This window comes from Macaca mulatta, chromosome 5 (assembly GCF_049350105.2).
Source record: "Macaca mulatta isolate MMU2019108-1 chromosome 5, T2T-MMU8v2.0, whole genome shotgun sequence".
Classification (NCBI taxonomy): domain Eukaryota; kingdom Metazoa; phylum Chordata; class Mammalia; order Primates; family Cercopithecidae; genus Macaca; species Macaca mulatta.
This window is the reverse complement of record NC_133410.1, coordinates 154,066,336-154,092,610: the sequence shown is the minus strand read 5'-3', so window position 1 is coordinate 154,092,610 and position 26,275 is coordinate 154,066,336. Positions and strand designations below refer to the sequence as shown.

Here is a 26,275-nt window from a genome sequence, read left to right as displayed (position 1 = left end):
TGCCACCATGCCTAGCTAATTAAAAAAAAAAAAAATTAAGACAGGGTCTTGCTATGTTGCCTAGGCTAGGGGTGGATTTTAAATGTACTCACCAAAAAGAAATTAGTATGGTGGGGGAAAAAAAAAAGGTTCAGCTGGGCTCAATGGCTCACGCCTGTAATCCCAGCACTTTGGGAAGCCGAGGCAGGTGGATCACCTGAGGTCAGGAGTTTGAGACCAGCGTGGCTGACATTCCGTCTTTACTAAAAATACATAAATTAGCTGGGCGTGGTGAAGCACATCTGTAATCCCAGCTACTCGGGAGGCTGAGGCAGGAGAGTCTCTTGATCCCAGGAGGCAGAGGTTGCAGTGAGCCGAGATTGTGCCACTGCATTCCAGCCTGGGCAACAGAGCAAGACTCCACCTCAATAAAAAAAAGGTTCAGAGAATAGGCAGTAAAAAAGAAATTAAAAACAACAACAAACAAAAACAAGAAATAAGCAAATACACATGGGAAGCGACAGGTGTGTTAATTAGCCTCATTTGATCATTCCACAATGTATACTCATACCAAAACATAACACTGTACTTCACAAATATATACAATTATTTGTCAATTTTAAAATAATAATTAGCTTTTCTAAAACAAGTTCAAGGTGGTGCTGATGCTGCTAGTCTGTGGATGACACTTTGAAAACCACTACTCTAAACCTAAATATTCTGAATTTTTGAGTTTTTTTCAAGAGTCATTGGGACCTCAGCAGAAAATACCAAGTTTGGGAGACTTAAATATGTTAAAGGGCTAAACTGTTCTTTGAGATACTTCATCAGAGGTAAAATAGTGACAAAGTTCAAAATCATTCAGTGTTGAGCTGTGTATACGTGCAGCTTAGAATTCCAGACCCCCTTTTCCTGATTTCACAGAAATAATACCCAGGTGTACTCTATAGGGGTTTACAGGGGGAAATGACTTTTCAATTCTGGCAGTATGAGGGGCTAGAGCCCCTTGCACTTTTTTTTTTTTTGAGATGGAGTTTCACTCTTGTCCCCCAGGCTGGAGTGCAATGGCATGATCTCAGCTCACCACAACCTGTGCCTCTTGGGTTCAAGTGATTTTTCTTCCTCAGCCTCCTGAGTAGCTGGGATTACAGGCGCCCCCACCTCGCCAGGCTTATTTTTATATTTTTAGTAGAGATGGGCTTTCACTATGTTGCATTTTTTTTTAACCTTATTTTTCTAAGACAGGGTCTCACTACACTGCCCAGGCTAGAACGTAATGGCTATTTACAGGCACAATCATAGTGTGCTGCAGCCTTCAACTCTGGGGCTCAAGTGATCTTCCCACCTCAGCCTCCTGAGGAGCTGAGACTACAGGCACGTACCACTACATCTGGCTGCTTCTTGCACTTTGATTTAGTAGAGTTTCTCTTCAGAAGGTACAGGGACTGCTTCATAGTGGTCTCTGGAAAAAGTCCTTTGTTCCAATTCCCACATCAGTCACTTCACAATGTGAAAAACATACATAAAATCTTGATATGTTCAAATTAAGTAGATCTTAGCCTCAGCCTCCATGTTTTCCAGAATTGTTCTATTCTATCTATGACTCACAAGATTCCTGGGTAAAGGGGAGGCTGAAATGGCATTTGTGGAGTCTCAAAATGCTTATGTAAGCCAGTTTTCCACCTCTTCCCCATTATTTTATTAGCACATATGTTATTAAGAGTAACAAATTCATCTCAGTATTGGTTTTAACTTTTCACCTTGTATCAGAGGTGTAATAGCCATAAAATGACCAAAGAAGGGAAGAAGATGGTCAAAAGGTATAGACAAACTGAAAATTCAGCTCTAAAAAAATGGCCAAATGACGATATTAAATTAAAAGTCAGCCTTATCATTTAACAGCAAACATTTACCAAATTATGCTTGTTGCTAAAAATAGAGATGTTAATAATATGCACAGTGCCTGCCCTCATCGAGCTTTATTTACTATCTTGCAGAGAAGACCAACAGAACAATCATTACAAGTGTGAAGAACATTCTAAAGAAATTCAGGTTGCTAAGGGAAATGAGACCTAACCTCCCCAAGTGGAATAGGGAGATATGTGTGGAGAAGGAGGTATCAAGAAAGGTTTCCCAATGAAACTGACCTCCATCACACAACTACTTAGTTTATTAAGTAATGACCATGTGCTAGACACAAATGATAAATAAGAGTGGACTAGACAAAAAGGGAGGAGAAACAGGTACAGATGGAGGAAATGTGCATGGAATGTTTCCACAGAACTCAAGCACACAAAGCATGCAAGAGTACAAAGGAAGCTGGAAAGGGAGGCAAGGACTAGAATGTGCAGACCTCTCTAGAGGACTTCCCAAGAGCAGTGAAAAGCAGGACAACAAGAGGATCATGTCTGCATCTTAAAAGATCCCTCTCTGTTGCATATGCAGTAGAATTAAAATCTTCCCTATGTATTAATACTTTTTAAGGTTACTACGAGGATCGGAAAAATCATGTGCCTAAATAATAATGCTGGTACCTATTACTTATCCACTACATTTCACTCTCCAAAACTCTCAGCTCCATTTCCATTTCCGGCTAGAAGAGGGACATGTACCTCTGTGTTGAGTTTAGAAAAAAGAACACTGCATCACAGCTGATATAACAAGCAGTAAAGAATGTCTATATTGGAACTGGTAAGGAGAATTCAGCACAGTTGTTAGAAAAAAGGCAATGCTCTCTTAGCCAAGAGCAACTGTAACAAAATGTAACTTTTAGAAGGATACAGTAAAAACCAGTTATCTAGAAATAAATCTAATATGTGCAAGGGCTGTATGGAGAAACTTAAAAGTGCACTAAATAATATTATGCTTAAGAGCATAGTATGCCAGTCTTCCCCAAATGAAATCAATGAAATTCCAATAAATTCCCAAAGTGTTTTTCACAGGACTTAACAAGGTAATCCTAAAGTATATAATCTAGAAATCACAAAAACGTAATGTTGGATGAACATAAACAAGTTGTACAAAGAAACTCCAATATTATATAACATTTTTAAATACATAAAATATTACATATTGTCATGGACTCATACGTATGTAATAATAGTATAAAAACATGCATGCGAATGATAAGCATCAGATTCAGAACAGTGGTTACCAAAGGGAGCAGGATCAGAAGAGCAAAAGCTGGGATTCCAGTTTACACGTAATCTTTTATTGCTTAAAATAAGTAGTGGATACAAAGATGTTTGTTATACTATTCGTCTTTAAAATCTTTTTAAAAAATATGTCTTAAATATTCCACAAAAATACAGAATGCCTTTTATTTGAAAACCATGTTATTACACGATCTAGTTTAGTAATTCCCAAACACCAATCCAATAGCTACATCAGTAACACCTGAAGTACTTGTTAAAAACACAGATTACCAGGCTATCCCAGGATCAGGATTTCTGGGAGGAGAGCCATGTGATTCTAATGTACAGCCTTAGTACCCCAATAACTATTAACAGCCAATCCATTAACGAAATTGGTCCCAATCTGACGATGAGACATGTAAGTGCTTGACTATCTAATCACTTTCCAATGATCCAACTGTCTAGAATGTAGATTCTAACTTGAGGGCAAAACCATACAAATTTTAAAATATATCCTTTACTGTACCTTTCCAAAAGACTATACATGTTAAAAACCAGGTATATTTATAAAGTAATAGTATCAAATAATTCCATAGAAGAACATAATTCTTTCATATTCACCACAGGAAACATGCCACAGCAAAAGTCACAGAGACGATAAAAAGTGCTGTTCTTAAGTTCAAAATGGTTTAAGTCACTGGCAACTATCCTCATGATATACTTCCTTCAAGCATATAGACAGCAATACTGTATTTCTTTCCTAATTTTCTTCCCTTAGAATACAATTCATAGATAATTTTATCTAGAGAAATGCAGAGAACCATGTGAGACATAAAAAATAAATTTAGAAAGAAAATTTATTAAAAATTAGAGGTATTAGTACTGCAATGACAATTGTCATAGCCTGCTCCCAAGACATAATGTTAACTAGAGATGATTAAGCTGTTAAAATGTATGAAACACTCAAGGGCCTTCTCTCTTACATACACACAGACACACACATACAGTTTCCCTGAATATTTTTAAATTACAACTAAAAACAAGGAAAGGGATTCTTTTGATGTTCTAAACAACACAAATCCAGTACCGGGCACACAAACCGTATCAACATAAAATAACTCACTTACCAGGGCTTTCTACTCGCTTATAGTGGTAGGGATTGATGCAGACCTCCTTCTGCTTGGAACCAAAAGGAAACTCACAGCATTCCAGTGGTTTTAGTTCATGGTGGCTCTGAAGATCGGGCCAGCGCCATACACGGCAGTAAATGACATGAGGCAGTCCCTTCCGGTGGGAGACTTGCAGCCTGCCATCCAAAGAGCGGGGAATGGTGACACAGTTACTTGGTTGCCCTGGGCAGCTCAAAGCCTTCTCCAGTTCCTCCATGGCACCTTTCTTTTTCTTCAGTTTTTTCACCAAAGCATCAACAGCTTTCTCTGCCCATTTTTCTTCTTCATCGCCCTGTTTCCACCCAAGAAGTCTTTTCACAGCTGGACTTGTAAAGGAAAATAAACTTGTCACATTCATAATGACAGCACTAGTTATATAGTCCTTGGATACGGTGAAATAAAGGCGTCTTCAAACGCAAAAGGACAGCAGAAGAGATCTGTTTATTTACAGAGAAGTCTCTTTAATTTCTTAGTTTGAAGTCCAGAAAAGTAGAAATTACCATTCCTAGTGTTTAAAAAAGTAACCCAGTCAGCACCTACAAAAGAAAAAAAAAAAAAAGGTTAGAATCATCTCTACCATACAACCAAATTTATTAAGTAATCACCATGTGCTAGGTACTATTTTAAATGCTTTTATGTAATACGGTATGCTGTGCACCGAATTGTGACCCCTTAAATTCGTATGCGGAAGCCCTAACTCTCAGTATGACTATATTTAGAGATGGAGCCTCTAAGAAAGTAATTAAAGTTAAATAAGGTCATCAGGGTGGGGCCCTAATCTGATAGGACTGGTGGTCTTAAGATTGCTATCTCCCTCCTCCAGCCTCTATGCCCACACACTGAGGGCACTGCAAGAAGGCGATCATCTGCAAGCCAGGAAGAGAGCCCTCACAAGAGCCTGGATTGTCCAGAACCTTGATCTTGGACTTTCCAGACTCCAGAATGAAGATAAAATCTATTTCTGTTATTTAAGCCACCCAGTCTATGATATTTTATTATGGCAACCAAAGCAGACTGATATATAGCATTTAATGCTTTTCACAATCCTTTGAGCTAGGTAATACAGTTGCTGCCACTTTTCAGATGAGTAAACTGAGAAGCAGTTTAAAAAGTAAGCCACTGCTAACAAAAGCTCTGGGATAAAAGCAACAAAGTTAAAAAGTCCAAGTTCTCCAAAGACATTGTAATATTTTAGATTTAGATTCACTTATAACCTCTAAAAATATATTTCAAAACACCTCAATCAACAAAAACTGAAAGCAACAGGGAGTAAAAAAAAAAAATTAGTCTAGTATCTCTGTTTTTTGGTTTGTTCTACAAATATTTCTTATGCTAAAAGAAAATTCCTATTATATAAATGTAGTAATATTTTAGGGTATTTCTTCAGTGAACAAACCTGTGTCTATGGGTTACAGGGCAAATAGGACAGGAAATACATCTCCTGCTTTAAAAATTTTGCTATTTATTGACATAAAAGGAATAAAGCACATGGATACATACTGTACCAAATTCTTCAGCCAAGTTGCTTCATTTAAACTTTCTATTTACCCTTCAGCACATGAAAACATAAAATGTGAAAAAGGTTAAGGAGGCTAACTTTGTACAAACCCTGGCTAAACTGGAGTAGCACATATCAGACCAACCTCCTTCCAAACAAACAAGCCAGAAAACAAACAAAAGCCCAGCTTTTTAAAGGCATCAAAGAGGAACCAAGGCACGCAGGACTTGAGGGGGCCAAGATCCTGGAGAGAGGGGAAATGCAATGAAGTGAGCTGAATATTTGTCACCACTCTTCCTTTCCAGGGATTTGCCAATAGCTATGCTATGAGTAGCAAAAGGTCTAGGAGCCAAGCAGAAAGAGGTAACTAAGAGGCTTACAAACTAAGCAGAGCTTCTAGTAGCCTCATAGTGCTGAAGAACCCCAAAATAACAACACAACAACAAATGGAGTTGAGGGCCTGCTGAGGAGAAACCCTGGTAAATAGTCTAGGTTTTCAATGGAGTCTCCTGGAGGAATATGCCCCAGTCTAAGGGCAAAAATGAAATGGAGCAGTCTTTACAACCAACCTAGAGTCATCTTAATCCTAGCCTTGGTCTAGGTGATGTGTACTGCTCTCTAACAGCTTGCCAGAAGAAAAACAATTTCGCTATAGAGGAAGACATCAACCTTAGTTACTACAATTTTAAATTCACAGTGTATGGCAATGAACCAAAAGTTATTAAGCATACCAAAAACAGGACCAAATGACCAAAACAAAACAGAATAGAAACAGACCTAAGGGGTGACCCAGGTAATGGAGTTACCAGAAACAGACTTTAAAGTATTAATGATTACTACTTTGTATGTCAAGGAAAGAGAAGACAAGGTTGAAGATTTTAACAGAGAACTAGAATCCATAAAGAAGAATGAAATAAAAATTCTAGAACTGAAAAATATAGTAACTAATGAGACTTTAAATAGGATGAACTTAACAACAGGCTAGATACAGTAGAATAAAAGATTAGTGAGCAGGAAGATTGGTAAAAAATGCTCATACTAATGCAAAGAGAGGGAAAAAAATGAAAAATAAAGAACTGAGGAGACATAATGGATCTAGTGAAAGGTCTAGCACCACGTAAGTAGAGTCTTAAAGGAAAAGAAGAAAGACTGTAACAGAGCAATATTTTCAGATACTAGCCAGGGATTTTTCCAAAACTGTCAATAGACATCTAACCATACATTCATGAAGCCCTACAGCTTCCAAGGATACACACAGAGAAATCCACAAATTTCAATGTGTCATATTACAGTAGAATTCCTGAAAACCTAAGACAAAACTCTTTAAAAAGGTACATTACCTTCAAGTAAGTACAATCAGGTTGACAGCTGACATTTCAGTATAAACAATGGAAACCAGAAGACAATGAAATGACAACGTTAGTGCCAAATGTAAATAGCTGGTAACTTAAAACTCTACATTTAGAGGAAAAACACATTCAAAAAATGATTGTGAAATAAAGATGCTTTCCAACAATCAAAATCTGAGAGAACTGGTTTACAGTAGATTGTCACTAAAAGAAATACTAACAGGAATTCTTCAGGCAGAAGGAAAAAGATTCTAGAAATAAGCAAAGAACTGCAGGAAATGAGGAAGAGCTCCTGAAGAGGAAATAAGGGTAAGTTTAAATGAATACTGACTTCACAAAACAACAATAGGAATGTCTCATGATGTTTAAAATATATGTAGAATTAAAATGCATGGCAACAGCAAAAAGAGATAAATGAAGTTAGCATTCTAAAGTCCTTGTGTTATCCAGTCCATGTAAAGTATAATTTATTATTAGTACAATAAGTTATAAATTCACGTCATAATAAAGCAACAACTGAGAGAATACATTAAAAATTATAACAAGCTAATAGATGGGTTAAAAATATGGAACTAAAAAAATACATATGATTGGCCCAGTGTGGTGGATCATGCCTGTAATCCCAGCACTCTGGGAAGCCAAAGTAGGGGGATAGCTTCAGGAGTTCCAGAGTAGCCTGGGCAGCACAGGAAAACCCTATCTCTACAAAAAGTAAAAAAGTAGTTTGGCAAGGTGGCATGTGCCTGTAGTCTCAGCCACCCAGGGGGCAGAGGCAGGAGGACTGCTTGAGCTTAGGAGTTATGATAGGCACTATGATCATGCCACTGCACTCCAACGTGAGTGACAGAGTGAGAGCTGTCTCTAAAAATCAAATACAAATTTTAAAAATGATTAGTGCAAAACATATGAAAAGGAGACAACAGATCAGACAAATAGAAAATAGTAAGATTTAGATATAATCCCAAAGTATAGGCAATTACTTAAATATAAATAGACTAAAATATGACAACTAAGAGGTAGAGTTAGGGGGAACACTATATAACTATATTGTACTTAAAAGAGACACACATTAAATATAAGAACACAAGATTGAAAGCAAAAGAGTGGAAAAATACACACTATGCATATTCTACCCAAAAAGCTGGCATAGCTATCCATTCAGATAAAATAGACTTTAAAGTAAGAGGTATCATCAGAGATTTTTAAGGAGAAAAAAGAAAAAAAAGGACATTTTATACTGATGAGTTGAGCCATCAGTATAAAATCTACAGTAAAAACCATGTAGATTTTTAAATTCCAAATTTTTAAATTCCAAATTTTATGTAAATAGTAACAGCCTCAAAATTCATAGAGCAAAAGACTAACAATTACAACGACAGGCAAACCCACAATCCCAGTGGGAGATTAACATAGTAAATGATAAAACAAGCAAACAAAAATCAATTGATACAGGAAAAAAAGTGTTTAAAAACTTGATCCAATTTATATACATATTATCACAGCACTCAACAACTGTACAATTCATAACACTTTCAAATACACATGGAATACTTACTGAAATTGACCATATAATGAACAAACCAAATCTCAATCTGTATCAAAAGACTAAAATCATACAGAATATATTCTTTGATCTCAGTATAAATAAGAAATCAATAAAAACATTGTTATTGAAGAGAACCAAACTTTAAAATAACCCAAGGGTCAAAGAAGAAATTACAGCAGAAATAGAAAATATTTTTAACTAAATGACTGTAAAAATAACACAGCCAAAATGTAGGATGTGGCTCAAGGCACAGAGAGAAATTTATAGTCTTAAATGCATATATTAGAAAATGAAAAAAGCTGAAAACTAACACTCTAATACCCACCAAAGATTTTTTAAAAGGAAAAATAAACCCAAAGAAAGTAGAAGAAAATGAAAGCAGAAATTTAAAGCATACTAAAGAAAACCTATAAAATCAAAGTTGATTCTTTGAAAATACTAATAAAACTGGATAAATCCCTAGCAAAACTGATACATAAAAAAGAGAAGGCACAAATTACCAATAAATGGATTAGAATGGGGGAAACCATTAGTGAGCCTCAGAAATTAAAAACAATATAATTATTATAAATAGCTGTCATGGCAAATTGTGCATGTCGATAGCTACACTGTGATAATCTACACATCTGTCATCTTCACTACAGGAAATGAAAATGATGTGGGACTCCAACTTATTATTTTCTTACCTTTGGAACTTGGCATAGTACCTGGCACATAGCTGATTCTCACTAAATGCCTGATGAATAATTTAGCTCCCTGAAGAATTTAGAAAGCCAAATATGGAATGTCAACTTTATCTGGGAGGCTATAGGGAGTCTGCCGTTTTCCTTCTTAAAGTAAAGAGTTCACCCAAATTTACTAGTTTTTTTTATTTTCATTTAACATTAAAGGAAAGAAAACAAAACTATGCTATTATCAAGAGTCACACCTGGTCAGAGTGTACCTATCAATATGATAATTTCCTTTTTACTAAAAGGTTAGTTTTGCAAAAGAACAAGAACTTTTTTCTAGGCTTCTAGGAACAATTTATACAGAGAGTGTATTTCTTCATATTCTATATGTCCATTTCTTCTACTTCAAAAACAGCTTTTTAACATTTTAACCAATACTTTTTAAACAGAATGGCTGTTTGTATCAAAATAACTTGGGGCTATTTAAAAATATATAACAAATACATTTAAATACCCCCAAAATCACTTGTTATATAAAGCAAGAGTGTTAGGCAATGTAGTATGTAAGAACCACCATTTCAGATTTTCGTTTTAACTATTCAAATCGGCATTCATTCAACAAAGCTGTATTAAGTGTCTCCTAAGTGCCTAGCATGGTGCTAGACACAGGAGACACAGAGGCAAACATGTCTAACATCCTGGAGGAGCTCACAATCCACTGGGAAAGCCAGTGTGTAAACAACTAACTCCCATAAAGCAAATTGCTAACCTGCATGCTAATTCTAAAGGACTTTACTGAGATGTTTTATTAGGTGACCTTCCAGGGACTCAGTCAGAAGAAATGCTATGATTATACCGTTGCCCACGGGCACAATAATAATAGAAGAGGAGGCCCACGTGCTGTGCATTTACCTACTATTAACTAACTCTAATACCATGTGATAAAGGCTATAAAACAAGTATCAACACCACTCTGGTCTGAATATTCGTATCCCCTCCCTAAATTCACATGCTGAAATCCTAACCCCAAAGGTGATAGAATTAGGAGGTGAGCCCTCTGGGAGGTGATTAGGTCATGAGGATGGTGCCCTTGTGAATGGAATTAGTGCCCTTATAAAAGAGATCCCAGAGAGATCTCTCCTCCCTTCCACCATGTGAGGTTACAGTGAGAAGAGGCCATCCAGGTACCCTGATCTTGGATTTCCCAATTACTATAACTTTGAGAAATAAATTTCTGTTGTTTATAAGCCACTCAGTCTATATGGTATTTTGTTATAGCAGCCTACAAACAATAATATATAAAAACGGAAAGGGAAAGAACAATTCCAGAGATTTCAGAACTTCTTTTTCCAAGAGAAAACATCAGACTTAAAGGATAAGCAGAATTTTGCAAAACAATAGAGCAGACATTTTGTGTGTTCATTACTTGACAAACACTGTTCACTGCTGTTTATATATTAACCAGTTTAATCTCAGCAACAATGCTTTAGTATTTACTGTGAAGTAAATACTATCATTTTCTTTATTTTACATGTAAGGAAAATAAAATATAGAAAAGTTAAGCATCTTGTCCAAAGCTATGTAGACAGCTACAAGTGGCAGAACCTGGATCTGAACCTATTTTGCCTGGCTCTAAAGCCAGAATTTTTAAACCACTTTTCCAAATGGCTTGTTTTAACAGACACATGATAGAAATGCTAGGGTTTAATCCAGCTGGAGATGACACAGGCTGATACGAAGGCAGGGGCAAGACTGAAGAATCTCATCATGTGGACAAGTGGAAGGTTTTACATCTGAGAATTAGCATGATTAGATCTACATTTTAGAAAGACAACTAGGGTAATATCTTCAATACAGAAAAATTTCTTCATACTGGGAGCAAAAAAAAAAAATTTAAACCAAAGGTATCCAAACATTATAGAAGCCAGTTTGGTGGTAAATGTCATGAGGCCACTCACAAAAATTAAAGTGAAAGGATCACAGTACTTTGCATATAAACATGCACAGACAAAACAAAATGCAGGCTGATGACTAATTTTTACCTGAGTTAAGCATTTTTTAATATACAAGTCAAACAGGTGACCTACCTCCTATAAGGAACTCAAATGAGTCCATGATATTATGGCCTTGGCAAGACAACTACTTTTTTTCTGCCCCTTTTTGTACTTCCTGCCTTAGTTTATGTCAAAAGCTAAGTGGCCTTATCAGTTTAAAGTGCAAAATAAAAACATGAGTCAGCAAACAGATTTCCTTCCCTCTTGTCCAAATATAAACATTTCACACTGACAAAAAAGTATTCATCTAGTAAAAAAAAAAAAAAAAAAAAAAAAAAACCCAGCAGCCTTAAAAATATTGAGATCTTTATTCCAGCAACTTTACCTTCAGAAATTTACTCTAAGGAAATATTCTGAACCGGAAAGGGAAAATAGTTTTCACACAAAGATTTTCATCAGAGCATTATCTATAACAGGGAAAAAAGGAGAAACATCTAATAATTGAAAAATAGCTAAGTAAACTGCATACATCCACTCAATGGAATATTATATAGCCCTTAAAAATTATGTTCATAAAGACTACATAATAATTTGGGGAAAACTGTAATCAGAACATAAAATGGCTGGTTATATGTACCATGAACAACTATGTAAATATATGAAAATATTAACCATGACTGGGTTTGGAAGATTAGTAATGTGTCTCTCTCCACCTTTTCTAAACTTTTCAAACACTCTTTAACGAAAAAATGTAACTTTTGATTTTTTTAAAAAAGCCTTTCTATGCAAATACTTGTTAATTACAAAAAAAAAAAAAAAAAAAAAAAAAAACCCCACAAAAATCAATTCATTAGCTCAAGCCACATCTATACCCTACTTAGAAATCAGGTTGGATTTATAGTGTGATCTGGTTGGAGAAGTAAAAAATATATAATGTAGTTTAAAGCAGTGTTCCAAATTCAGAACGTTTTCCTAAGGAGTCTCACCCATGGGAAGGATTTCTATCAGAATTGCCGGAAGTGAAATTAGAAAGATACTCTTACACTACTCGACATGGCTATTTAATTTTCCAACTTATGTGTTATTCCTTAATATTAAAAGAAAAAAATGTTAAAGTACTCTTAACTGCTGTGTAACTTGCTTTATATTTAAAGTAAACCTAATCAACCAATTGCAGAACAAATGAGCATTTTCTTCATCTTGGCCTCATCTAGTAAAGCAACAAGTAAATGATCCAACTCTTGTGAATATCAACAAAATACACTCTCTTCCATTTAATATGTTATAGATCACAAACTCCCATAGAAAGTTTTTTTAAATTACTCTAATTTGTACATGAAGATATAATTTGTTTATTAAAGGAAGGAGTAACCACCAAATGTTATAACCCAAGTACCTTTAATAAAAAGATGAAGAAACAAAAAATGTCCAACCACTCTCTGTATCAGCTTCAGACTAGAGGCTGTTTTATAATTCTTGCACCAGCATGGAATTCAACAGACTAAACAAATGCTCCCATTAAATATTGAGGGAATAATTATATTATTCAATAAAATAAACAAAAAAATACAGGCTACAAAAAGTGACTAGGGGAAAAATATCCAAAAACTGTCAGTACTTTAAGAAAGGCAAACGACAGAAGATAAATGGTCTATTGTCAAATGAAGCAGGCAACTATTTTCTCCTCCTACCTCTTGTTCTTTGGTTCATTACTCTTTCTTAACTAATAGTAAAAAATCATGGCACAAAGATTAAAAGAATTAAGGAACTAAAAGTACAGGGTATTGATTAACTTCACTTTGAAAATGTTTAACAGCTGGATACTTTTTTTTTTTTAAAGACACCTTTATAAAAATTCTGTTTGATCGGCCGGGCGTGGTGGCTCACGCCTGTAATCCCAGCACTTTGGGAGGCCGAGGAGGGCGGATCATGGGTCAGGAGTTCAAGATCAGCCTGGCCAACATGGCGAAACACTGTATCTACTAAAAATACAAAAATAAGCTGGGCATGGTGGTGTACGCCTGTACATCCAGCTACTTGGGAGGCTGAGGCAAGAGAATCACTTGAACAGGGAGGTGGAGGTTGCAGTGAACCAAGATTGTGCCACTGCACTACAGCCTGGGTGACAGATTGAGACTCGCCTCAAAAAAAAAAAAAAAAAAAGAAAAAAAAAATTGTTTGATCCATTTTTTTTTTTCTTTTGGAAACAAATATTTCCAAGTAACAAAACTACGTATGTGTGTTTCCAGACTTACATCACCAGATATCTTCTTAATCAGATAGACTGGTCTTGTAAATACACAGAAAAAGTAGGACTTGAGCTCCCAAAGTAGACCTATGGTGGGCTTCAGAGTGATCATGAGCAAACTGCACAAATTTTCAGTATTTTTAATATATGAAACCATTTCACAATACACTTCATTAGATGCCATGGACATGTAAGATCTCTCAGAGACATGTTGTAGAAAGTGATCAAAATTAACTGGCAATATTAATTAGTGTTACAGAAATGTATGTGTCATCTATCCCAACATCCAATTTTGGATAGGATTCAAGGCCTGGTGAGATTAACTCCTGCCTTGTTTGAGGTGCTTAAATTAAAACATCAAAAAAGGTCAAAGGGGAACATGGCAGGGGACCTGTAATGTAATTCTCATTACTCTAAAATAAACTACTTTTTTCTAACCTGCTCCATTTCACTTAGGTACTCAAGTCAACTGTATAGTCTGAACAAAGATGGAATTGTCCAAATAGATCATGATTCCAAAGGATAATAAATTGAAAAATTTATTTTCAATTTATTGAAAAATTCCTGACACTTATAGACACCACAGACTCACAGAAGATTATACACTAAAGATGCAGGGTTAAAAATGCATAAAAACACAAAGGTTGCAAAAACTATATTATTTCAGAAATTTAATGCCAATAAATATTTTAAAACGTAAAGAGCAATCCATCATTGCTTGCATCTTTCAAGCCATCTTGTAAGCAAAGAATTACAATGACATTTATTGGTAAAAGATGGAAAAATTCACAAAACGGGAGGGGGATCATAATCATACTCAATCGCCCTAAATAAAATCAGGCTGAATTAATCAGAAGTCCAGAAGAATTGGGAACTTACAAACTTTGATAAAGCTGAAATAACTATTAGTTAAATGTGGAACAGCAGACAACCTACGAGACAATGGCCCACCTGCTCACATTTCCAAACAGAGAAATAGTACCCCTAAAAAACAGTACCCCTAAAAATGAAGACAGGTGGAGACAGAACTCTGGAATAAGTAGAACACAATGATGAGTAGTGGACAGTAGGAATTGTAAATGGTTCCTAACAAAAAGAATGAAAGATTACTGTACAACTCCTTAAGAAAAATGATAAATCTCTATCCACCCTTAAGGCAGACAGGCAAAAGACAAGTTAAAATTTGCTATACAATTCCAATGACATTACAGTGAATATAAAAACAGAAATGGATCTAGTCATTTCAGTTCCAGAAAATACCCTAAAGTACTAATGTTCTTTGATCTGGTTCAACAAATAATATCTTCAAACGCTTCTTTAACCCAGTTACTCCAATTAGGAGCTAACCAGGTTTTCAGACACAGTTAAGTCCTTACTGGTTCTTGGAAACCGTGGCTTTAAGTGAAACAATGTAAAACAAAATTGATTTTAGCATCGGCTAATTTACATAAACAAGAGTTAAGTTCCTACAGGACATTTCTGGTCACAAAAACATCACCAAACTTCTAAGACCCAAAACACTTCTAAAATTAACACTGAAATAAATGTGAGCCATATATACATTTAAGAAAGATTAACAGAAACAAGATAATTATTTACCCAATTATTCCAATTCAGGGTTGCAGTGGCCCGAGCCGATCCAGCAGCTGAGGGTACAAGGTGGGAATCATCCATGAACAGGACACTATTTAATGGCAGGGCGCATTCACACACACACCTACATTCACTACAATGGGGACAATGTAGACATACTAATTCACCTAACGTGCACACCTTTGGGATATGGGAGGAAACTAGAGTAGCCAGAGAAAACCCAAGCAGACATGGGGAGAATATGCAAACTCCACACTGGCAGTGGCCTAAGCTGGCAATGTTTTTTCTCATCAATGTTATAAGGAAATGGCATTGAACGAAATGAGGTTGTTTGAGGACCTGCTGTATTTGTCTGTATTTGTATTGGAGGAGGAAACAGGTGAAGTGCTTGCATTCCTTTTTCCTGTTTTAAAACAGCAGTTAGCCCTCACCTTTCAACATTTGTCTCAATCTCAAATGAGTCAAATTTAGCTAAATAAAACTCACCACTAAGCAAAATAAGGGAAATAAAAAAAAAAAAAAACCCTAGAACAGAAAAATGAAAATGGATAAAACCTTGCTCTTTACTGATTCTAATGTACTTCATAAAGTACAGTGTTTAACTTCATAGCTAAAAAGGCTAAAATGAACTCTATTTCGATTTAGTCCGTAGGGGAAAAAATTTATTTAAACAAAATTCCTACACAAGAAAGCCATATGGAGACCCACAGAGAACACAGAACTCTGCTGGTCTCAGTTCACAGCAGCAGGAGAGTCCTACTGTCACAAACACCCACAAGTAAAGTTCCATCTTACTGAGCCTCTTACTATTCAGCCTTGATCTGGTTACTTCCAAACACCTCCCAACCTTCCATACATGGGACTGACAATGCAGAATAGCTAGTTTGACATTTTTCCCATTGAAAATTTATTTTTGTCAGAGATTGATTTTCTAAATCTGGAGAAACTGGGGGTTGGAAATAGGAGAGAGGTTTGGCTCATGAAAACCTATTTATAGTCATGCAATAATGCAGGTACTGTTGCCTTTAAAGCACAGACACTGACAGCAAGTCTTCCAGTCTCTCCAGTAAGACTTAAGTGACATGCTAGCAAGAGATGCAATGTGGTCCCTCAACAGAGTTAAGCAGAAATCTTAGGAATCAAAAACAAAAGGAGTAACATGTAGACTGAATTCCAGCTTACTACTTGTAAGTTCACTGAAGTTGTGAAATTTCAGCCAAACAATTTCAAAAGTAGCATCTCCTTGATGAAAAGGAATCAAGGAACTTATGGATGTCACAATGACAAGAGTCTCTAAGGATATAACTGTAGTTTATGTATTTTAGGTGTGCCAAGTATGCTATTAACCTATCTTCATTGTATCAGAAAATTATTTAAGAGTTCTTTCTGGTTCTGTTCTGCATACACAAATCCTTCCATCCTGACAAATCTAGGCTGCTAATAGAGTACCTGGTTAATTTTTCTTAATCACAGAATTCCCTATAAAATAGCAGCTGTCACATCTGTTTTCTCATTAGATGATTACTTGAAGAGTTAAGGCAATTAAAAGTTTTCTCATTGTCCCCAACTTCAACAAATAAAGTTGGCTTTTGAATATCTTCTTGCCATTTCCTCTAAAAGCTGTACAACATTCCTTAATCCTATTGAATCCCCATTCCCAAATTCATGCTTGTAATGGCATACTGTCCTTCAGGACATGGTAGCCTTTCAAGATACCCAGCTCCCCATAAGCTTACCCTGATAAAGTCCATTCACATTCATGTCAACTCAAACACTGTAAAGACTCCTGGCCTAAAATGCTCACTCCTGAAACACAGGAAAGATTGAAGACCACAGACATTTTAAGATTTAATTTTATTGACTACCCCAGAAAAAAGTCTACGGTAGTTGTCTCTTAGAAAAAAACTATTCTCTTTGAGTCAGTTATCCTAAAATAGCAATTTTAGACTACAAAGAATGCTAAATGTGGTAGATTTCTGGAAGTGGCTAGTTATGAATGATTCATCAGTAGCTAATAAACGAAATTATTTGAGTTACCACCTTATACAAGCATTATACTGGTTGTTTTTTACAAACATTACATTGACCCCTCACACCAATCCTTCAAGGTAGAAATCATTATCTCAATTTTACTAATAAACTTGAGGCTCAGAGGTTAAAGTAACTTTCTCCAGACCATATTCTGGTAAGTAGTAGGTCTACATTTTAAACCAGTACTGACTAATACTAAAGTCCCTCAGTCAAGTTTTTTTTTAAAAAGTAATCCAAATATCAAATTCACACATGAAAATAGAATCAACTACAGGAGGAAAAAACTATCCCTTAAAAAAAAAAAAAAGAGAAACAAAAAACCTGTTGTATTTCATGTTTTGGAACATATTTCTCTCTCTCCACTGATCTCACAGGTGCTGTTTATGACAACAAATATGCACATCTGTAGGCGTGAACCGACAGACACAAAGCAGGACGGCCTGAACTCTCTTCCTATATTTAGATCCTTCAGCTCAGCTCTTAATTGCATAATTTAATCAGGACCCTCTAGAAGGGAAACACATCTATATTCATCACAGGCATCAAAGGAAACATCTTTACAAGTTATATCCTTTTACAAACCAACATATGGTCTCACGCCACTTTCCCAATTGTTGAACTCCTCCTCTGGGAAGAGCATGGAATTTTATTTCTTTTTATCACTTGAAAAAATCACTTCCCTCCTAATTCAGTAAAACTGGGTGGAGGCCACTTCCTCCACAGGTGAGAGAAATAAAACTTGTTGATCTGTCATTGTCAGGAATTTTAAAGTTAACCATTTATTTTACATATTTTCAAAATGGAAACAAAAGGCAGACAAAACCCAGAATGAGAAATTGGGGCACATTCTCCATGCTTTCAAATAAAACCTCTACCTATTTTTTTGTCATTTTAAGATGGTTTCTAAATTAGAAAACAAGTGTCTTTAACTTGAATAGGTTTGAACTGCAGCTTTCCACTTAGTAGCTGTACTTTGAAGAAAACAACTCTGAGCCTCAATTTGCTTTTCCACAAAATTGTGATACCATCACCCAATCCACCAGGTTATGCAGATTAAACATAAATATGAAAGGCTTACTTCAAAATTATAACATGCTGAAAAACAAAGTGATTTATTAACAAAGCAAGTTCAGGCCAGGCACGGTGGCTCAAGCCTGTAATCCCAGCACTTTGGGAGGCCGAGACGGGCGGATCACGAGGTCAGGAGATCGAGACCATCCTGGCTAACACGGTGAAACCCCGTCTCTACTAAAAATACAAGAAAATTAGCCGGGTGAGGTGGCGGGCGCCTGTAGTCCCAGTTACTCGGGAGGCTGAGGCAGGAGAATGGCGTGAACCCGGGGGGGCGGAGCTTGCACTGCACTCCAGCCTGGGGCACAGAGCAAGACTCCGTCTCAAAAAAAAAAAAAAAAAAGCAAGTTCATGAATAAAGCTAATTTTAATATTTTGCATATCCAAAAAAATGAAGTTTACAGTCTAGTTTTTGTCTGTTTAATGAAGCTCTAACTTCACACAAAAAGAGAAAAACTGATAACCACTACAGTCATACAATTCACTCAATAAACAGCTATCACAAGCCAGGCACTATTCTAAGCACTAGAAACACAGCACTGAAAGAGACACAAAAAGTTTTTCAAAGTCTGTGCCTGTGCCTTGGTGGGGCCTACATTCTGGTGGTCAAGGAAAGCCTCATTGCGAATGTGATATCTGAATAGCCCCCTGAAAAGGAATTATCTGGGGAAGTGCATTCCAAGCAGAGAGAAGGGCAATTGCAAAAGCCATTTAAGCCATTTGGCAAGGATGATCCTGAGATGTTCAAGGAACGGCAAGGAGTCCTCACCAAGGCTGGAATGGAGTAAGTGAGGGGACAGAAATGAGAGATGAGGCCAGAGAGGTCACAGGGGAAGGTATGTGCGGGACCCGCAGAGACTTAAGAGCTTTTGATCCAAATTGAGATGGAAACACTGGGAGATCTGAGCAGAGGAGAGCCATCATCCAACTTACAGTTTAATAGAATTACTATGGCTTTGCTGGGTTGAGAACATATTGAAAGATGCAGCGATGGAAGTAGGGAGTGGTGGGTAGGGAGACCATTTAGAAAGCTATGCCAATTGTTAAGGTACAAGATGATACAGACTTCAACCAGTGTGGCAGAAGTCATCAGATTCTGGATATATTCTCAAAGCACAGATGTGAACAAATAATACTTTACTGCTTATATAAATAAAGAAAATAATTAACTGTAAGGTTGGAGAATTGTTTAATTTTTAGAAGTACAAAATCCCATATTACGGGGACTATGAGACTGAGTGAGATTTTTTTTTTCTTTTTTTATGGAATCTTTCTACCCAGAGATTGAGCATCTGAGATACGACCAAAGACAAGGCCACTGGAGGAAAAATAGTCCAAGAATTATGGACTAAATGTCCATAATTCCTGTACAGGAATACAGGTTGAGTATCTCCCTTATCTGAAATGCTTGGGACCAGATGGTGTTTCAGATTCCAGACATTTCTGAAGGTTGGAATATTGTGAATATACATAATGGACATCTTGGGGATGGGACCCAAGTCTAAACATAAAATTCATGTATGTTTCATCTATACCTTATGCACATAGGCTGAAGAGTAATTTTTCTTTTTTTCTTGAGACATGGTCTTGCTCTGTCACCCAGGCTGGAGTGCAGTGGCATGGCTCACTGCAGCCTAGACCTCCCAGGTTCAAGAGATCCTCCCACCTCAGCCTCCTAAATAGTTGAGACTACGGGCAAGTGCCATCTCGCCTGGCTAATTTTTGGATTTTTATTAGTGACAGGGTTTTGCCACATTGCCCAAGCTGGTCTCAAACTTCTGGGCTAAATGATCCACTGCTTCAGCCTCCCAAAGGGTTGCGATTACTGGCATGAGCCACCATGTCTGGCCAATTTTATATAATAATTTTAATAATTTTGTGCACAAAAAAAGTTTTGACTATGACCTGTCACATGAAGTCAGGCGCAGAATTTTCCACTTGTAATGCCATATCAGTCCTCAAAAAGTTTTGGATCTTGGAGCATTCTGAATTTTCGGATTAGGGTTGGTCAACCTATAGTATAAAGGGAATAACAACTAGGAGTTAAATCTTGTAGGAATTAGGGTGAACGATATGGGCAGTGGGGCAGAAAATGACTAACAAGGAAGGGTAATGAGTGGTATAATTTTATGTGATAGTCGAAGCTGGGTGTTTTTTATAGAGGATGGTAGAAGAATGGTCTGAAGGCAGCAATAAGAGGTAAGAGGTTTATGGGAGAAACTAGCCACGGCTTGAGAGAGCCACAGGGAAATAGCTCCCTCAGATGAGCACACACAAAGATCTATGTTCAAGTATATTTGTGTTCTAAATAACCCAGGTGCCTAACAATAATGGAAATATTAAATAAATTATGGTACATTCGACTATGATGTAACTGTTAACAAAATAAGAAAAAACAGATAGACTTTCATGTACAATACTACCATGAAAAGAAAACCATACTACAGCTGTTCAGTAAGAAGTGGTAAAAAAGACCTATAGTATGGTCTCTTTCTAAAAACACAAATAGAAACAAAAACTGTCTATGTATATACATGAGCATTTTTAAAGGCCTGGAAAAAAATAAACGAAACTGAACAAGTAGTTACCTTTAGGAGAAAGCTGGGTACAAGGGAGTGCAGGAAAGCCAACTTCTTTTACTTTTAACCAATTGCTGCTTTCAAATTTAAAACCCCAATAATAAAAATAAATAAAAACTGACAGTAGGTAAGACAGTTATTTCTACATGGCTCTAGAAGACAGCATTATGACCAACAGGTGGCAAGATATATCCTCTTATAGAGGAAAAAAATAATTGAAAGTGTATCTGCACAGGATTTTCAGAGAAATGTATTCTGGTAAAATACATCACCCTATTCTGGGTTAACATGATATGGATAGGAATGGAATGTTCTCTTTTATTAAGGATTCAGGCACATAATCAAAAAATTCCATTTCACAAAATGGCATATTATAGCAAAAAAGTAAGCTTCCCTCCCATTTTAGACCCTTACTGCCCTTTCTATTAATTATTCACATCAAATTTTTCAATGCATGAATTTCTTACTAAATAAAAATGTTCGATGTTATTCAAATATCTTCACAAGCAATTTGGTCCTGTACTTTTTGCATTACAGAAGTCTGTTATTTGAAAGAATAACTTCTAAAAATAAAAGTTTATCTAACCACTGAAACAAACATTGACATCGGCCAGATTTCACTCTCCTTCATATGACAATTAATGACAGACTTTTTCAATCTGCCAAACTGGACTGGAATTGCAAACATTCACTTGGCCACCTCAGAGGAGAAACTGAACAAACAGCAGCAACCCCCTCTTCCAGAATGTGAGAGCTCCCTCCACCTAAGAGCTAAAAGCAGCATATGCAAAGTTTTTCACTGGTTTTAGAGAAATAATGCTTTAGACATATGCAAGCATCACCTATAGAATTAGGTGAGACCTGTACCCATGAATCTAGTCCTTTCTACCTCTGATCACTTGTTCAGTAGTTTTATCTGTTAACTTCCCCAAAGTAACTTATTTACCAATTACAATGGAAAAACCTAAGACAGTATTCTCAGAAGACTTCAGAACCCAAGTTCTCCTCCTTTACACGCTCAGCTACTAAGAAGGCTTTCATTTCCATCAATCCAGCATTTAACTGAACAAATTTTTAAGCCCTTATCACCAACATAAACGTGCAGTAGAAAGAAAACGAGTTATAACACAGTTCCCATCACCATCAAGCTTATGGTAATGAAGTGTGTATGGGAGAGATGGGAGAACTATATCATATGGTAGACAGTGATAACAGTCACAGGACTGCCTGTTCAGGCTCTTCATCCAAGGAGAAACATACATGCAGACAGAGCGGCCTACAGTCTGTGCTACAATGACATCTTCCACGCATGCTGAGCTCTGTGTTACTTATCCTACAATGGAAATCCAAACGGTCCAAATATCAACCAGCTGTTTCAGTAGGTGTGAAAAATGGAACGGATAATCCTAAGCAGCCTTACTAGTAATTAACTATTGATTTGACAATCTATTATGATTCAACAAAGAAAGATTTTAAGCATTTATATTTTGCTTACACTATTAATAAAGCTACAATATGCCCTGAGAACACAGTAAATTCTAGAGAAATGCCTCTTTAAGATTCAAAAATTGCTGTGGAAAATCTGTAAATGGATGACAGTTAACTCTAGTGTTTCAGTATATTACAAAAACATAAAGACAAACATTTTATGTCATATAAATCACTCTTTCTCTTGGAATTCAGAGTACAGGCAAAAAAACAGACTTTTACAGAACACCTGAAACATATTAGTTTGAAAACTCAAGAAACTTTTATCACTATCACCACCAACTTCAAAGGGAGAAAGTGGTAGGTGGTTTTATGGGAAACACTGTAAAAAAGTGCATCCATGGTCTCCATCAAATTTCAACAGAAGTATAGTCATCCCTCAGTATACCTGGGGCACTGGTTCCCAGACCCCACCACCCAATGCCAAAATCCTTGCATACAGGTCTCAGTGGGCCCTGTGGAACTCGTGCATAAACAAAAAGCTGGCCCTCTGCATATTCAGGTTTCACATTCTGCAAATACTGTATTTCCTATCCACTATTGGTTGAGAAAAAAATGAGTACAAGTGGACTCATGTGGTTCAAGCCCCTGTTGGTCAAGGGTCAACTATATTCAAAAACAACCCAAAATCATCCTTATATCATCCTCATCACCACAACCACCACCATAATGAATCAACACGCACTGTTTTGAGCACTTTAAATTTAATTAAATAGCTCTCTTAATCCTTACACGAGTCCTACAAAATAAGTACTATTTTATAGATGACAAAACTGAGGCACGAAAAAAGTTAAGGAACCTGCCAAGGTAACCTCTCTACTGCTTCTCCTCAGTAGCCCCCTTCTTGGTCTGATGCATAAGGCAGAATAACAGGCAAGGATTTGCTTATAGTTAAAAAAAATTCCCTCCATCTCCTATCCCTTTCTAATTTATTCTTGTTTTTGCTATTGCTTTCCTTCTCTATATCTTCTCACTTACCCAGAACATGAAAAAAAAAACAAGAGTTTTATCAGGGCAGCAGTGACAAAATTCAATTCACTTTAATCTAAAGAGCTTAGAATAAGACATTATAAGCTATCATTCAACAAGACATCAGAAAATTGGCACCATTAGCTCTTGTATATGTTCAAATCTTAATAATCCTTTTCTCATGATGAATTTGTGGAACATTAAAATTAAACTCCTTTTAAGAAATTCATTTTCTTGACCCAGGTGCAGTGGCTCACACCTGTAATCCCAGCACTTTGGAAGGCCAAGATGGAAAGATTGCTTGAGTCTGGGAGTTTGAGATCAGCCTGGGCAACATAGCCTTTATTTAAAAAAAAAAAAAAAAAAGTCAGGCACTGTGGTGCATGCCTGTAGTCCAAGCTGCTTGGGAGGCAGAGGCAGGAGGATCACTTGGGCCCAAGAGTTCGAAGTTACAGTAAGCTGTGATCACACCACTAGACTCCAGCCTCCAGCCTGGGTAACAAAGCAAGACCCTGTCTAGTAAATTAAAAAAAAAAAAAAAAAAGGGAAATTAATTTTCTTTACACTCCCACTGATTATTTTAAGATCCTCTATTGAAAACAAAAAACAAAAACAAAAATTGCTAGCTCTCTTTATCTTGAGGTTAATAGTTTTCCAATCAAGTAGATGTAAAGAAAATTTAAAGGAATCTTTCAGGTATATTTTAACATAGATAAGATACTAAGATATTAATTTCAACACCTAATACACAGTTGTAAGTCACAATGTTACTTATAGATAATGGCAAAAATAGTGCTCTGCACTCTGAAGCGGGGGTAAGGAAAGTGGGAAGACAAATCACACAAACTGTGTGCTGGTGTGGCAGAAATGGTCATGACACTACCACTTCAGTCATCCCATCTGTCTCCCGATCCCCTTTTTTATCCTCTATTTCAGGGTTTCTCAACTTTAGCATTACAGGATGTTTGGTTGCATCCCTGGCATCTACCCACTAGAAGCTATCTGCAACCCTCCAGCCTCTCCCTCCAATTTGTGACAACCAAAAATTTTTCTGACATAGCCAGATGAGCCACAGCTCTATTGCCACTTTTCCTCTCCTTTTCTCTTTGCAATCTAAGCACCTCAGGCCTCAATAGCTTCCTATAACTCAATTCTAGACTTCAGGATTCACAGAACTGCTGATTCTTCCACAAAGGGAAAAGGGAGCAATGTCAAACACACATACCCTTTCTATCTCTGTTCTCCTCAATGAAAAAAAGGGGAAGCAAAGCAATCAATCCTCAGAACTTAACTGGTACGTCTGAGCACCCACAACCAGCATCACACAGTACTGAGTGCTACAAAGTATAAAAGATATGGTTCATAACCACAATGAACTCACAACATACCATATTTCCTGACGTATTTCTAAAAACAACAAAATGAAAAAATTCATTCATCAAGTACCTAGTGTGTGTCAGCCAACCATTCTTAATATTGCTGGATATTAACAATATTAATATTTTTAAGAGCTTCCTTACCATAACCCTTCGATAGGATGGGCCCAGGCATTTTTGCGGCAGTAGTTGTTCATATGATTTTGATGAGTAGACAAGGCAGAACCACTGCGCTAGGCACTGTGCTAACACAAAGATCATAAAGACACTGGCCATACCCTCAAGGAACTCCAGTCTAAAGAGTTAATAAGGTAACTGTTATAAAAGGTATGACAACAGATGCTAGACTAGACAAGCAGGTTTGTATTGTTCCTCAAAGTTAGAAGATCCTCAGTGCAGGTCCTATACTTACAATCCCTTATCCCAACTTTATCAAGCTGTCTAAGAGATACACTATGAACGTAAGCATAAATAGAAATACGGACACTCAAAACCTTGCTGAAAGAATTAACTGGGGCTGGGCACGGTGGCTCACGCCTGCAATCCCAGCACTTTGGGAGGGTGAGGCAGGTGGATCACGAGGTCAGGAGTTTGAGACCAGCCTGGCCAACATGGTGAAACCCCATCTCTACTAAAAACACAAAAACCAGCTGGATTTGGTGGTGGGCACCTGTAATCCCAGCTACTCAGGAGGCCGAGGCAGGAGAATCGCTATAGTCTGGGAGGCGGAGGTTGCAGTGAGCCGAGATCGCGCCACTGCACTCCAGCCTGGGCGACAGGGCGAGGCTCCGTCTCAAAAAAAGAAAAAAGAATAAACTAAGGTAGAAGTGAGCCAGAGGCAAAAGCTCTACCAAACGCATCAGACTTTTCCCCCCAATCCCTTGATTTTGAAGTGAAACAGCTTCAAATGTATAATCTCCTCTTACCAATTAGATTACTTCTTCAGGGCAGAAAATGACTTACACTTTTCTCTATCCCACCCAAAACATAGTCCAGTGCTGGATGCACAGCAGGAATGCATAAAATACTTGCTGAATTAATTAATATCAGCTTAACAAAAAAGTAGAACTCCACAGTGAGGATACACCCCTTTTAAAGGAGCCTTTTCTAGAATACAGACCATCTCAGCCCACACAAATTGACAAAACTCTTCAGCAAATATGCTACAAATAAATGCAAATAAATGCTATAAATACAGTTTTTGTGCCAACATTTAAATGATAATCTAGTTAATTTTGTTCACAGTTAACAGAAAAACATTTAAAACTAATCATTCCCTCAAGCTCGAATAAACTAAATAGAAGTCCTGAGCACACAAACATAAACACATGAAAAATAAAGACGTTGCTATTAACTATGTTGGACTGCAAAGCCAGCAATGGGCAAAAAGCAAAACAGGAAGCTGTAATAGATGAGATGGCAAGCTATACACAACCAGCTGTATAATTTCTACAGCAATATTCACTGCATCATTATTCTCTTTCATTAAAAACTACTGTCTCTGATAAAATTAAGACCGATTTTCCTGGCATTTCTCCTCCCTCTACCACTTAGCTCAAAGAGTTTAAGTGACAAGTCTC

General features: G+C 36.8%; 1 protein-coding gene across 10 annotated transcripts in view; it reads right to left on the bottom strand.

Moving 5' to 3' along the window:
• Nucleotides 1–26,275, bottom strand: part of SMAD1 (SMAD family member 1) — a 77,626-nt gene that overhangs the window by 38,991 nt on the left and 12,360 nt on the right. For 6 of the 10 annotated variants that reach the window (XM_078001426.1, XM_078001424.1, XM_078001425.1 and 3 more), the window contains exon 2: nt 4,241–4,818. In XM_078001426.1, coding sequence (XP_077857552.1) covers nt 4,241–4,640 — 400 coding nt within the window. In that variant the 5' untranslated portion in view covers nt 4,641–4,818. 10 annotated transcript variants of the gene reach the window in all.